At 39.3% G+C, this 16,439-nt stretch overlaps 1 protein-coding gene across 3 annotated transcripts in view; it reads left to right on the forward strand.

The window, feature by feature from the left end:
- Window positions 1-16,439, forward strand: part of Erich1 (glutamate rich 1) — a 61,550-nt gene that overhangs the window by 7,598 nt on the left and 37,513 nt on the right. For all 3 annotated transcript variants that reach the window (XM_090353715.1, XM_090353713.1, XM_090353714.1), the window contains exons 2-3: window positions 5,817-5,963; window positions 10,970-11,101. In XM_090353715.1, the coding sequence (XP_090209841.1) occupies window positions 5,817-5,963; window positions 10,970-11,101 (279 nt within the window). The remainder of the gene's footprint in view (window positions 1-5,816; window positions 5,964-10,969; window positions 11,102-16,439) is intronic.

A 16,439-nucleotide genomic window follows, 5' to 3' on the forward strand; every position in this document is an offset into this window, starting at 1 on the left:
CCTAGCCATCTGTGATGGCTCTGTGCTCAGATTTCTAACTTGTGGTTATGGATGGCCAAGACATTCCTCTGCTCCCAAAGCTCATTTCTGCATAGTAGTTAGTGATTATTAAGCAAAGGATGGACAAAATTAGATTTATGTTGAATAGATAGCAGCAGTAACAGTGAGTAACTGTCCCCCAATCTAGACACTAAACAGGGTGCTCTTGGTATGGCAGAGAAAATGCAGTACAAGCTGTGACATCTTGTGCAGCCAGATGCATCTATGTCTTACAGAAGGAAAGGGAAGCAGTGTCTAGGATGAAGGTAATCGACCAGCATTGGTTAAAATTGAGCAACAAAATATTGTGAAAATGACTCAGAATAAATGAAATATTCAAAAGTTCACAAAGTAATCATAATGATTCATAAATAAATGGGATTATTTTCCCACATGGGAACGAGAGAAGCAAAATCACCTTCAAAATCACCAGACATGCCATAGCCATATATGCTAAAAAGAGTAGATAAAATTGAGGAGGAAGAGGAGTTGTCCTCAGAGTTTCTCACCAAAGATATTTGCAAAGGAAAAATAGTAATATTTTTTAAATTGCATTTTTATTATGTTTAGTAGTAGCACAAATCAGTTAATGCATCTTAATTTCATTTTGGATATCATCCTTTCTTCTTTGTCTCCCTTCCCTTCCACTTCAACCTCCTCCTCACTTTTCTTAATTTCCTAGGATACGCATTGAATATCATAACTACATTCTTCCTCCACTTCCTCTTCCTCTCTTTATTCATATATATCGATGCCCTTGACATCTTCCCGCCTTTAAAGTAACAATTTCCTGGTGTTTATTTTGCTGTACTGTGAGTTAGTTTTGCTAAGGAATTGCACCATTTGAATTGTCCCTTGCAAATCCCTTTTTCAGTTAATACATTGTGTATACTTACATACAACTCTGTTGTGTTTACCTGTACATTCATAAATTAGTTCTAGCTTCCACATATGGTGGTACTAGGGTTTAAAATCAGGGCCTTAACATTTGATTTGCCATTTGAACCACTAGCCTCGCCCTTTTTATTTTATTTTACTTTTCAGGTAGGGGCTAATCTGGAATCATGATCCTTTTACCCTCCTACCTCCACCTTCCATATAGCTGAAATTACAATTATGCATCACCACATTTGGCTTTTTTTATATGTGTGTTAGGGCTGGGGCTTGAACTTTTAGACATACGCCCTGTCCCTCAGCTTTTGTGCTCAAGGCTAGCACTGTACCAACTGAGCCACAGTTCCAATTCTGGGTTTTTGGTGGTTAACTGATGAGAGAGAGTCTCATGGACTTTCCTGCCTGGACTGGCTTTGAACCATCACCAGATCTCAGCTTCCTTGGTAGCTAGGATTACAGGCATGATTCACCCAGACCTTTCCACCTGTTTTTTTTTTTTGGGGGGGGGGTTAGTCTCACTAACTTTCTGGCTGGACTGACCTTGAATCTCATCATTCTATCTCTGCCTTTCTGCAACAACTGAGCTAGTCCAAAGATTTGTAACATTGTAAGAAGAAACAAGTAAATTTCACTTCAGCATGTGGTGATTAATGTCAGCAGAAAGGAAAAAAATATGTACCTTAGATACCTGATGTGATACGCTGAAAAGAGTCCTACATCTGTCATGGTTTGCCCAAAATCTTGCCAGGCACTGGTGGCTCATATCTGTAATCCTAGCTACTAAAGAGCCTGAGGATTGCAGTTCAAAGAAGCTCAGGCAGGAAAGTCCATGAGATTCTTATCTCTAATTAAACACCAAAAAGTGGAGCTATGGCTCAGTAGGTAGAATGCTCGTCTTGAGAAAACAAAACAACAAAAAAAAAACAACAAAAAAAAACCCCTCAGGACAGCACCAAGGCCCCGAGTTTGAGCCCTAGGACCAATACAAAATAAGTAAGTAAATAAATAAAATAACCTCAGTCAAATCATAAGAAAATATCAGACAAACTCAAATTCGGAAGATTTTACCAAGTATTTACTTTTTAATAATCTTTAAAAGTCTTCAGATTACAAGGACTTAGGACATGAGAGAGCAGATGCTAGTTTAAGGACAAGGATGAGAATGAAGACTGGGTAAAGTGAGATCTAAAGCAGACGAGGCAAGCTGGCACTGTACTAGCATGTCATGCCAGAGCTGGACAGTCTGACAACATACAGAATTGACCTGGGAACACTTCTGAAGTTAGGTAAGCAGGAGCTTTTTATATGTCCAAAATTATACTGCTAGAAAGTTGAAAGGAAGTGTGTGGCAGGGTAGGTAGCAAAACCCGCAATTGAGCTTAGCAGGTAGGTTCGACAGAGGGGTCCAGACAAAGATGTGGGCTGCAGTGTGGGTTGGGGTCTCCAGTCCAACAATACCAATAGGTACTTGCCTTAAAGTATGAGATTTGAGGTAGAAAAGGTGAGTGCAGTCCTGTTTGTTTACCGTCTGGTAGAGGACTTTGAGATGTGTCTGTAAGTTGTTAGAAGTAGAAGTTTCAAGTTAGGCGGGCTGGAAATGATTTCACGTTAGGAAGAAATAGTTAAAAAAATAATGTGAGAAAACATGAGATGATGAAGCAAGCAGAACATGTAGAAAGAAGATCAGGAAGTCAGGTGAAGAGACTCACAGACCATACAGAGGAAGTAGAATAGAAAGGCAATGAGAGAAAGTGTGTGTGTGTGTGTGTGTGTGTGTGTGTGTGTGTGTGTGTCTGTCTGTGTCTGTGTCTGTGTCTGTGTCTGTATGTCTGTGTGTGTGTTGGGGGGGCAGGAGAAAGGAACAGAAGCCCCAGAAAATTTCCTTCCACTGAGTAGTACCTTTGGAGTCTTGTGTGACCTGGACACCAGGGCTATCCTGGAGGGAGGAACCACTTGTCCTAAAACTCAAGACAAGTTGCAATCATCTCTAGAACCAGTTCTGTAGGAGAAAACAAAGATAGTGAGCTGAAAATCCAAAAGGCCTTGGGAAGTGCCTTGGCATTTACAAGCTGTGCTGGCAAGTTGTCTCTTGATTTTTAGGTCCTGCGGGATGTGGTGTTGAGATTACTTTCTATATCTTCTGAGAAAAGTCTCTAGGTAGATGCAGTAATTATGATTTCCAGAGTAGTCTATTTCATTTTGGTTGTGTTTACCAAAGAAATGTTTGTCAGTGGTCAATACATCAGCACATACTGCTTTTATGGTTATTTCTGACCCTCCCTCCTTTCCTCTCTCCCTTCTTCCTTCCTAAATTTATTTTTGTGCTGGCACTATGGCTTGAACTCAGGGCCTGAGTGCTATCTTTCAGGAATTTTTGCTCAAGGTCAGTGTGCTACTACTTGAGCCACGTCTATACTTTTGGCTTTCTGGTGGTTAATTGGAGATGAGTTTCACAGACTTTTTTGCCTGTGTTGGATTCAAACCTCCATCCTCAGGTTAGCCACCAGTTATTTTTTCTTTTAAGCATGGCTCTTTTATCGAAATAAAGTCTGTTGTCAGATAATTTGCCTCCTAAGGCCTTGACTTGCTTATTCTCTTCTGTGATTGTTTTCTGGTTTTATTTGGAATCCTTTTCTGGAATGCTGCTCAGCCACAAGAATTGCCTGGTCTGAACCATATTCTAGTGTTTTTCCATAGTATTTTAATATTTTCAGGCCGCAGATGCAGAAAGCTCTAGAGTAGATGTGATTTTAGCTAGATGGTTGGATTCACTGTTGCTGTTCAGCAAATATTGTAAGCCTTGTGCTTCCCCCTTCTTCATGAAATAGAGTGGCTGATTACAGTTTTCACTTAGAATTTGTTCTACTTTGTGAAAATTTCTTAATCATTGATAGCTTGTAATGAAGAATATTTGCCTTTTGTTTCCTATAGAAGTTGTCACCATGTTTGTTTGGAGTAAGATTTTGTTTTCTTCACATTTAAAGAAAATACACAGTGATAGTTTTGGGGTGTGTGTGTGTGTGAGTGTGTATACATGTGTGTATGCTCATACTGGGGCTTGAACTTAGGGTCTCACATACTTACCTTTTTTGCTCAAGGCTTGAACTAGAACTCTACTTTTAGCTTTTTGTTGGTTAATTGTGTGCCCCCCCTGGCTTGGAACTTCAATCTGATATCAGTCTCCTGCCTAGCTGGGATTATAGATGTGAACCACAGTTGTCCAGCGTGACAATTTGGTTTTTATTTGAAAATTTGAAGCCTCCTTTTGAATACATTTTTGAGCACACAGTACATTTTCAGAAATCTTGTCCAGGCAGCCTGTCACTTCCCATAGCCTAAGATATTTTCTCCTGCTCTGAGGTTCATTCTACAAGAGGTCATCTTGGAATCTGCTCATCTCACTAGCTTATATGGGAGTCAGCTTATATGGTATGGTCTTACACAATGAAAATTTAAAATAGTGAATGGGAAATCTCATTTTTAGGGCCTCATCAGTCCTTTTGTCTTATGTGTGATAATCAGTGCAAGTCACATTTTCTACTTAGCTAGAGGGTTTTTTTTTTTAATTCCATCTGAAAGGTGGCTTCTTATTCATCTGGAGCCACTGTGCTATGGAGACTCATTTAGAAGTGGCTCTGTTCGTAATACTAGTGCTAACTTGTTTTCACTCTTGCTGAGTACTATGTAAGTTTTTCATAGAGAGCCGATAAACCAGTGGAACTTTTGACAATCAGGAAAGAGCCTTTAATTTTCTTTCTTTTTAAAAAATAACCTTTCATTGTATTCTTTACAGCTGAAACATACATTGAGGTAGTTACTTCTAACACAAATATTTGATAATATGATAGAATTAGGAAGCATCTATGTTTTTAGGTAGAATGTTTCTGTATAAAGCCATGGAATTCTCCAATTCACCTATAAGCCGATCTCAGTATATCTAGTCAGATTTCATATCACAAATAATTATATTATCTAAGGTTATACTAAATCTACCTCTTCTACTATTTTCATGAATGTACTAAGGCACTTGTACTAGGCATTCTAATTTCTACTACAGAACTTGGCAGCTATTTATTTATCTTTTTTATTTAATGATGATTAAAAAAAGCTCTCCTTTTATTAACCTTTCTCCTTTTCTAGTATGCTGTTTTAAAATCATACCTGTTTATAAACCACACTTAAGTGAGGATGGAAATATTTACTCATTAGTAATCCTCTAGTAAAAGCAGAATGTAAACTCAACTGTAATGTGTCCTACATGCTAAAGCCATGTAAACTGCACAAAATTATGTCCTTGACTAAGTTGTCTGTCAGCTCAGTTCAAAAAAGACAATAAAGGGTGTTGACTGACCGTAATCTGCTGGTATCCTCAGAAAGTTTGTCTCACACATGGAGGTAGGAACTCCATAGCCTATTCATAGGCTATCCAGGCTACTCAGTTTCTAGTACCCAGGGCCAATGTCTTCCCTGTAATGCTTATGAACTACACTAGAGGAGAAATTCAAGGGGAGATAAACCCTTTGCTATAGTCAGTACAGTGCTGGTGTACCCTAGAATGTACTTTACCAGCTCAAGCCTAGCTATCTATAAGGCAGTGATCAAAGAAAGCCAGGAGGCACCAGAGTGTATGCATCCTTGAAGGAGGTAGACCTGGAGGGTTTACTGTGCAGTGGAGACTATAGGGAAGGTTATCAGGTTATCAGGAACAGGTTCCTGGAGGTCTACTGGGCAGTGTTTGGGTGATGACCTGACAGTCTGTGTCTAGAAGTTCTTTGTAGAACGATAACCGTTGGGAAGGCCAGTTGCTATCAGGTTTTAAATGAAAGCCATATATGATTTAAATAAATTCAGCAAGCTATTCTTTCTCCTGTTATCCTTTATAGTGTTTGTTGAAAAAGTGCTGAAGAGACTTTTCCCTAATATTCCAAGTGGGCAAGAAAAAGAGACACTGAAAATTGTGACTTCAGAAACACCGCCTAAGAAAGTCACCTCTGAGAAAGTAAAACACAAGCATGTTCATCATCTGACAGGTAAGGTTGTCTGTCACGTAAGGTTGTAGATTACAAGATCAGGTTTTCCCCAGTAATCTGTTCTTTAAGCCTGTGGTTTCTCTTTATTGAATGTCCATTTGTTTGTTTTTTGTTGCTAGTACTGTGATTTAAATTCAGGGTCTTGGCACTGTTCCTTAGCTTTTCATTAAGATTTTATTCTACATGAGTCACAACTCTACTTTCAGCTTTTTGGTGTTAATTGGCTTGCTTTGAACCATAGTTCAGACCCAGCCTCCTGAAGAGCTAGGTATACCTCACCTTTGTTTATTTTGTTTTTTGTTTTTTACTCAGGCCTTCATACTTAATAGATAAGATGTTCTACCATGAAGCCATACCTCCAATCCATTTTTTTCACTGGCCGTTTATAAAAATAAGGCCTTTCTCCGTGCCTGGTCACAGCCATGAGCCACCACATACAACTTCTTCCCATTGAGATAGAGTCCCAGTCTCCCATGCAACTGGTATTGTTGTACCCGAACTCCTGGGACCCCGAAAGAACCACCAGAGGCCAAGGCCAAAGCAAAGGGGCAAGGGTCGTTTATTACGAGTTCAAACCCGGACCTCCATGCACTCATGGCCAGTGACGCTGAGAGGTCCCGAGCAAAGATTTTACACAGCTTTTATAATCATGTAAAAACAAATTACAGCTCAGGCTCATGATTGGATAACATTTAGTTTGACATTTAGGTTGATTCATAAGTATATTTCTGATTGTTTTGGGTGTAGATGACTAACTGTTGGGTCCTGGTGACCGCTGGACCCTGTAAACAGGCCAGTTACTGGAATTTATGTACATTAATTGTGTTCCTGGAATAGATGTTTACCATGACCACTGGACCCTAAAGTTTTCACTTCCCAGAACAAGGTGGGCCTAGAGGGAATTTCTTAGTTTGTCCATTCCTCCTTCAGTATGAAGGTGTTTACCACTTTTCCCAGCAGTGGATTGGGAAAGGTTATATATGCCTGGTCTGTCCTCACACCATGATTCTCCCCATCTCAGTCTCCTAAATAACTAAGATTGTGAGCCACTGGTTCCTGGCTTGTTGAGTGAATTTTGCAAAAGTCTTGACAGTTTAATTCATGGAGCAAGTGTCTTTCTACACACAAGCTCTGATGAATAAAAGAGCTAACTTGATCAGGGAAGCTAGTATTCTCAGACATGCACTAGTTTTTTGTTTTGTTTTGTGTTTTTCTTGTTGCGTTTGCAAGTTGTTTTTGGAGGAAGAGATTGGACTGTGGTGATGTGGGGAGACATTCTAGGCTATTCAAGGACAGTTCTAGTAGAAAAATAACTGTAGGAACCTAGATTGTGAAAGTGATGTTTTCCTGTGGCAACATACATGCCTAAGATAATACCACTTAGATTTTGAATTCTAACTGGACCTGCACACTTTCTCACACAATCTGTTCCATGAGGTGATGTACATCCTCTGCTGCTATTGTCAGGTCACCACCTTGCTTTGTAGGTTATGTATACACCCATCTATTTGTTTTCCCTTTGTCCCTTCAGAAGATCTGGTCTGTGGGGTCAAGTCCTGACTGACCTTATGTCAACACAGGGAACTGTCCTTGGTGGTTAGTCAGTGAGTGCTGTCCTTGGTGCTGACCTTAGCAGAAAGTGTACATTGTGCTGTCTCTAGAAGGGAGCATGGTGTACTTGGTGCTATCTCTAGAAGGGGGCGTCCTTGAAGCTGGGTAAAGCTAGAAGTGTGGCTTTGGTCCTGTGTACAGCTGGGATCTTGGTTCTCTGTGCTGGCTGAATCCAGGCTATGGTCTAGGATGAAGGTAATCGACCAGTGAAAAAATAGTGAAAAATCTTAACTTTCCACTGGTATGTACATAAGTCCCTAGAAGCATATGTAGTCATCAACAGGCATGTGATTTTCTTCATAGACCACCAAGATACATAATCGAAGTGCAAAAGGCAAGAGGCCATGAGTGTGTCACTTGATTTGCCAAAGCAAAGCAAAAAAGAAGTAGCACTATGTTCGCTTGTTTGCAAGTTCACTGATGGTTCTGTAAGAATCCATAGCACACAAAGGCATGTGCTGCTTTTTAGGAAATAAGCCATATATCTGGAACAGAGGTGGGAAGTTATTTGTGTGGCTTATATGTGTTGCAATGGGCAGTTGTACTACCAAAAAAGAAAAGTATGAAAGGAGCCAAGTGATGGTATGTTCATGCCTGTAGAAGTAAGGATTTGACTAACTATATACTCTCACCAAGGGGATAGTCTGTGTGTTTCAGCAAAACAAAAGTCTTACACTAGGAGTAGAGAGGATTGGGGAGAGCACTGAAGTCAAAAATTGGTTAAAAAGAAATGGTAATGCAGTTAACTGTTGATCACATAAAGAAGCAATTGCTTTTGTAGTTTTTTAAAGTGCAGAAGACACTATGACTAAGACAAAAGTGCCTTGCTGGCGGTTAATGGGGCTGCCAGAGTGCTGACTCTTAGAAAAGGAACAGGCTGGCTTAGGCCAGGAGCAGGTTGGAGGACGCTTTGTCTTTTGAAGGTTAAAGTTATAGCTGTTATGGTGGGTAGGTACTTGTGGAACTTGATGAATTTTTATGATGAAATAAGGACCTTGCAAAGACTTTGCTAGACAAAGGTACCTGCAAAGAAATGAGAGCAAGTATGTTTTCAGGCAGCAACAAGGATGACAAGATGCCTGCAGTCCTGAACTTGGTTTTCATGCAGGGATTCTCTTCAGCTATTGACTGCCACAGAGTGGCCCATAGTTAGTGAAGGCTACACAGTCCTTAGTTCTTGGAAGTTACCAGCAAGAAAGAGCTGTTTGTGTGGACATAAACAGAAGAGGGGACCCCTGGAACTGCAACTGGAAAGAATAGAAAGTGAGCAAGTGGGTTGTGATTCTAATTCTAGGTGAGTTTGAAGTATTAAGTCAGCCTGGGTGGTAACTGCTTCCACGCAAATAATGCTGCTCAAAGTCAATCCTTACATTTTGTGACTTCTATCTTCACCCGTTTTCCTGTGTATTTCTCTGGAGGTATGAATGCTTGCAACTTTTATCAGACAATAGATACCCACCTGACTTCTGTACATTTCCACCTTTACCCCTGGAAGATTAACAGTCTCAGGGATCTATGTTCAGAGATCTATGCTGCATGTTCTATATTAATGGTGAAGATGATGAAGCAGACAAGCAAATGGCTCCTGACTACTCCATAAACTGTAAATCGTCTTTTTCTTGGTTATATATCAGCAAGAGATGTTCCAACCAACTTTTTGGAAGAAACAATGTCATCTTAACAAACCATATTTTACCCAAAAGAATACAGAAAGTTAGAACTGCAAGTTATAACACACTATGTGGTCACTTTTGCTTACAGACTCTGGGTGATATTTTTCTACCATCATAGAGAACATGTTTGACTGTGACAGTATTGTCCTTGCATTTTGAGAGCCTAGGCCAGTGGTAACATCAGCATGTGATTTCTCACCAGCAAGGACTGTCTGGCATGTTACATTTTGAATGTTTTTTCCTAAGTGAGTCAATGTTTTCCATTTCATGAGTCCTTACGTTCTTCACTTTCATGATGTCTTCGGTCCTCATCCCAATAATTAAGTGAACAATGACATTTTTTAAGTTCTATGTAACTTTCTTATTAAGAAAGATTTAGCCAATTAAAAGCATCTAAAAATATTCTTTGAAAAATGATCAAATGTTGATATTACACAATAGGGATAGTTATACTTAGAAGCTTGGCTCCATCTGCCATTGATTCTACCAGAGAGTGACATAGTAATTGATTATGAGTACTGTCATGAATAAGATTAATGTAAGAAAGAGAATTCTGGCAACTTAGCTTTAAGAAAGTGAGATATATTCATAGCAGAGGAAGCTGAAAATGCTTCAAGATTTTCACATTTAACATTTTACACTTAAATATTTTAAAACACATTTTTAATATGTACTAGTGATTTCATTTTATCTTTGCCATTACATGTTTCAAATAAAATACTGGTTATTCTGTAGCAAACTAAGATATGCATATGTGTTTGTCACATATAAGAATCACTTTGCCATTTTAAATGAAAATAATAACTAAATATTGATACTACTCAGTATTAAAGGGTATAGGAGAAAGCATTCTTCTTTCGGTTACCTTTATAAAAAGCCAGAAAAAGGTTTTACCCTTCAAACAAGCATTTACATTTCTAAGGGTTTAACTGAAGGAAGCCTGGTGCCAGTGGTACCTACAATCCTAGCTACTGAAGGGACTGAGATCTGAGGGTCACAGTTAGAAATCAGCCTGGTCAGGAAAGCACAAAGCTAGTGTCCACATACAGTAGTTAAATTAGAAATCACAGTGTTCCCATAGCATGGAATACATGCAGCCATTAAAAGAATGTGAAGAATTAAATACTGTGTATTCTATTATTTTATCATATTTAATTTTAAGTGATAGCAACAAAAAAGTACAATCTGTGTAAATTATAGTACTTATAGCATGATTCCACTAAGACATTTTTCGCCAGTCCTGGGGCTTAAACTTGAGGCCTGAGCACTGTCCTTGGCTTTCTCAAGGCTAGAGCTCTACCAATTGAACCACAGCACCACTTCTGGCTTTTTCTATGCATGTGGTACCAAGGAATTGAACCCAGTCTTTGTGCATGCTAGGCAAGCACTCTACCACTAGGCCAAACTCCCAGCCCCACTGACATTTTTATGTCTGTCTATGTTTTTTACATCACATTATGAAAACCCGAAAGTTTACATTATAAGTAACCTAATGTGAAATTAAATAACCTTATATATTTACTTTTTTTTGGCTGATATATGTGGCTGATTCACTGTTCTGCCAAAAAGTTATGAAAATAAGTACTTATGATCATGGTTTGGTTTTATTGAGTCTTTATGAAATTTCATTGGAAATGATACTGGCATAATCCGATCAAATATATGTCTAGTTACATAATGTATTATTTACCAATGCATGTTTTCTCCTTTTTTTCTTCACAGATGGTGACATTAAGATTCACCCTAAACAACGGCTCTATACTGTAAGTTTGCCTCCTGAGGGTTATGTCCCCTGTGAGCCAGAGCCCAACTGCACAAGTTCTGAGAATGCTGTCAGTGCTGGTGACCCAGAAGGTAGACAATTCAGTGGGAGGGAAAGTGATTGTCTTTACAGATAAATCATTATCTTCTACATTATAAGTGGCCATCTAAATATAGTGAAAGGAATTAAGTAAGTACATATCATATAGCCATCACACGATATACTGTTACATATTTTACAGCCATTAAAATTATTATAAAAACATAACTAAAAAAACTGATAGAAAACTGGAAGTAGTACTGTGGCTCAAGTGGTAGAGCTCTAGTCTTGAGTGAAGAGCTCAGGGACAGGGCCCAGGCCCAGAGTTCAAGCTCCAGGACCGACAAAAAAAGAAAGAAAATGTGGTTTTCTAGTATACAGGTATTTCTGGCTTGCGCATTAAAGGACCAGAAACCAACAAAACCAGCGGTTTTAATTTAGTTCTCCCACCTTAGTGAGTTAATAATGGTATAATGTATTCATCTTTTCAAGCACCATTGAAAATCTTTGGAATACAATCATTAAATAGCTTAGTTAATGGAAAAGTTTAACTGTAGCCTCATAAAGACATTTTGGTGAATGTATTTTGTTGTGTATTTATAGGCTTAAGAAAATAGGTTGGGTTTGTTTATACACTGTTATTATGCAGTTGGCTGTCTGATGCATTCATGTAGGTGGTTACTGAACTTATGGGCCAGTTCACTTACCTAGAGATGAGTGTGCAGTTGGCTTAGGTGCTGTGGTACATATTTGACTCCCTGTGCTGTAGCTTTCATTAATATGCTATTGCATGAAAGTTGCCTATTATTCATATGCTTCTGTGTAGTTAGCTTTCATGTACCATTTTATGCACTTAACTGATTTACATGTTCTTGTGCTGTCATACCCAACTGGTTCTCATGTGCCACTATATACATTTAAACCATTCTCTTGCTTTTTACCTCCCTCCCTCCCTCCCTCCCTCCCTCCCTCCCTCCCTCCCTCCCTCCCTCCCTCCCTTCCTTCCTTCCTTCCTTCCTTCCTTCCTTTGTTTTTGTTTGTTTGATTGTTTGTCCTGGGGCTTGAACTCTGGACCTGGGCACTGTCCCTAAGCTCTTCAGCTCAAGGCTACTGCTCTACCACTTTAGCCACAGTGCTACTTCCGGTTTTCTGGGATTAAATGGAGATAATAGTCTCACAGACTTTTGTGCCGGGCTGACTTTGAACTGTGATCCTCAGATCTCAGTCTCTTGAGTAGTTAGGATTACAGGCATGAGCCACTGGCACCTGGCCCATTTTCTTGCTCCTGTATACAGTCATTCATATGATGTGCATATAAACAGTTCTCATTTGTGTACTTTTTTAGAATTAGAAACTGATTATGTTAATATTTATTAAAGCTATACATAATTTATTAAACATTTTGCATTTATTATCATTGTTATTGTTCTTATTGCAATTCCATAAGTCAAGTTGTAAGTACAGTGCTTCTCAGCCTATGTCACCCCTTACTTTGTTTTATCCCTCACGTCTCTACCCTCGTTACATAATGACTATATTTACTTACCCTTCCCTCCATTCCTATTCCCCCTCTATGTCTTCCTCTCCCACCAAGATATGTTTCTTTTTCTTGGTATTTGTTTTGATAGGTAATGTATTAGTTGAGGAGTTAAGCCTTTTGATTTCTCTCCTGTTTGCTGTACCACTGGGACTCTCTTTGAATCATTCTTGTACATTTATATGCAGAGTCCCTCGCATAGGTTGTCATGAGTACAACAGGGAAGGACCAAACACCAACTATATTCAAACTAAGCACCAACTGTGTACAATAGCTGTAGGACAGTTGCATATAAATAAATGACAACTTACATGAATTATTCTGATACACTATTAAGTATATCCTCCTTTAATCAGTTTGTGCGTAAATGTTTTGAGACCTTTACATGTTACCATACATAGTTGTATTTTAGATCTAGCTTCCACATGTGAGAGAAAACGTGCTGTTTGTCTATGAGCCTTGTTTACCTCACTTAACATTTGTTCTAGGTCCATCCATTTCCTTGCAGTAGGTCACAGTCATCATTCTTAATTTTAATTTCATTGTGTTTATGTACCGTATTTTCTTGATCCACTCATCTATTGCAGGGTATCTGAGCTGTTTCTGTAACTTTGCTGTTGTGAATAATGCAATAAGCATGGACATGACATGCAAGTGTCTTTTCTGTGTTTTGACTTGTAACCTTCTGGGTAGATAGTCAGGAGTGGTATCACTAGATCATAAGGTAGTTCAATGTTTTGTTCTTTGAGAAATCTCTATAGTACCTTCCAGAGTGGTAGTAGTAATTTATATTCCCCCCAATAGTTTATTAAACTTTTCCCACATCCACACCAGCATTTGTTATTACTGGCCAACCTTCCTGGAGTTAGCTGGAATCTCAGTGTTGGTTGTGTGTGGGTTGCATGCATGCACACATGTGTGTGTGCAAGTGCACATGCACTGATTCTGGGGCTTGAATGTAGGGCCGAGGTACTTTCCTGAGCTTTTTTGCCCAAGGCTAATATTCCATCACTTGAGCCACAGCTTCAATTGACTTCACTTTTGAAGGTATTTGCTATGCTTCTGGGACTCTTCAGAATCATTCATGTAAGCTGGCACACACTTGTGTGCAATTGTCTTACATGCTATTGTACACAGTTGGTGCTTAGTTTTGTTCTCTGTACATATGGTATTTGGTCTTGTTCTCTTGAACACATGACAACCTGAGTGAGGGACTCTGCTTAAGAAAACCTTACTTACTTTGTTGTAAACAAACAGCTTTTCCCAAGCTAATCATTTTTGAGACTATAGTTGGGTGAAAATCTTAAGAGATTAGTGGAGACAAATATTTCTCCTACAAAGGTTGTTTCTTGAGATTGTTTCCCTGGACCCTCACATTTGGGCTGGGAACTTTCTGTGTCAGCTTTGAATACATCTCTAAATGTTTTGATTTGTTTTTTTTTTTAAGGTACCTGTTCATTTAACTGTGTGTCCATTATTAATCCCATGTATTGAGCCATTTAAGGACATTTAAAATACAGTTAGGGAAAAGATAGAATTGCCTCTGTTTGCTTGTATCTATTTTCTAAAATGAAGGACTATTCAGATTACTCAACTGCAAACATCCTGGAGGGGAGTTGCATGCTCCGGTGAACCCTACTCCTAGTGCTGCTGGGGTCACAGGGTCTCAGGGGGTCTGTAGGAGTCCATGAAAGGTTGAGGCAGAGCCCAGGACATCCAATTCTTTCCAACTATTTCCAAGAGTCAGGTGGAAATCAGTGCTGAATATTTTCCGTTACAATTTTAGGTAAAGAATATGAAGACTAAGCTAGATGTGGTGGCTCATGCCTATAATCTTTGCTACTCAGGAGGCTGAGATCTGAGGATCTTGGTTCAAAGCCATCCCTGGCACTAAAGAACCTGAGACTCTTAACACGAATTAACCACTAGAAAATGGGAAGTGGGGCTGAGGCTCTAAGGGTAGGGTGGTAGCCTTTAGCTGAAGAGCTCAGAGACAGCTCCCAGGCCCAGGGGAAGGCCAGTAGCCTTGAGCTGAAGAGCTCAAGGACAGTGCCCAAGCTCAGAGTTCAAGCCCCATGACTGACTTAAAAAAAAAAAAAGAACATGAAGACTAAAGATGGAACAGAAGAAAAGGTCACATTGCTCCACTTTCCAAAGTAGTACATCAAGTCCTTCACTTTGATTTTAAATTTCTAGGACCAAGTAACTCATTGGATAGTAGCTTCTGAAAGGCTTTAGGAGACAAAGTCTGGCTCACTTCTGCTTTTGTTGCCACCATACACTCCTCTGTGAACGGCGTCCCACATGTTTGCACTCAGGGCTCTGCTCAGTCCTGTTCTGCAAGCACTAGTACTGCTAGTTGTTCATACCAACACTTGGTTTCCACCATGTGGCAAGGCAGTGGGTATAGCACTTCATATTTGTTTGGATGCCTTATGGTGCTCACAGTGTTGATCCCTCAGCTCCTTCATGCTTAAGGAATCCATCTGTGAGTCCCTAGACTGGGCCACTAACATTCTCTTTAGCTCTGTCAGCCCTGAGGCCATTAGCTTGGAACTGTCATTTCCCTTGGGCCTGACCTAGCACCTTGTGAGAAGTTGGAATTCAGTGCTTATTAATTGAATCAAGTAATTTGTTGCAAGACCTATGTGTGCTTTTTTTTTTTTTTTTTTTTTTTTTTTTTTTTTTTTTTTGCCAGTCTTTAGCTTGAGCTCAGGGCTTGGCCTGAGCACTGTACTTGGACTTTCTCAAGGATAGGACTCTACCACTTGAACCTCAGCACCACTTCTGGCTTTTCTCTATGTATGTGATACTGAAGAATTGAACCTGGGTTTTTGTGCATGCTAGGCAAGCACTCTACCACTAGGCCAAACTCGAGGCCCCATGTGTACTTTTTGTGATGAAGACAGTTCTGTACTCAAGATCTCCAACTAGAACCTACAAGTCAGTCATCCATCTACTCTGTATCCTTTCTTTTCCATTTTGCAGGGAATACCTAGATATAATAGATATAAACAATGGATTTTCCTAAGATTACAGTTTCTTTTAGGAAAAGGTAGGAGTTATAGGAAAAGGGAATATGTTGTTAAACATAAATTTCCATCTTAAAAGGCCTCATGTGGGATTTGTTCCAGGTTCTCCTCACCTGGTTGTGGGTGAAATTATGGTAAGAAGAGACTCTTCCCCTCCACAGGGCACACACCAAGTTGTGTGTTATCTGGCAGATATCTGCTAGAAACACATTTGGATCTTATGAACTATATGCTGCTTTTCTTGAGTAAGAAATGTGTTAGTTTTTACTGGTATACACTAGTGGAGATATCTTATTCCTGATGACTTTGTGCTTTAGCTGCCAGGAAGTTCAGCTTCTAGTGTCTTACTGTTTTCACTTAATTGCAGTTGTATTTCATACCTTTCATTCTTTCTAAATCCATAAAACATTGTGTTTTCCAGGCAACACCTTAACTATTTGGGGAAGTACACAGACTAATCAGGGTTCAACAATTAGTCCCTTTATTAAAGGCCTTTTGAGGTTTGTGTTAGGCAGGTTTGCTTAGGCTCTATGATAGAAAGGTCATAAATAGACCCATTTCTTATCCTGATTAGGTTGGTTGTTGGGCATGGAGCAAAATGAGAAAAGGGGCCAGAATTCCAGTGTCCTTGTATCTTGTTTATTTTCTGGCTCTTATTTTTTTTCACCTAATAATGAAGTGTTAGAGCCAAAAAATTTGCTAAATTCCCTTCTTATTTTAAGATATGGTAAAATTAGATTTCTTGTAATCAATTTTCCTATAAAATAATACCAGGAAAGTAGACTACAGCAATTTCCACTGGGATATATCTCAGCTATAAAA

Source organism: Megascapheus bottae, chromosome 20 (genome assembly GCF_031878675.1).
Source record: "Megascapheus bottae isolate mThoBot1 chromosome 20, mThoBot2.hap1, whole genome shotgun sequence".
Taxonomy (NCBI): Eukaryota; Metazoa; Chordata; class Mammalia; order Rodentia; family Geomyidae; genus Megascapheus; species Megascapheus bottae.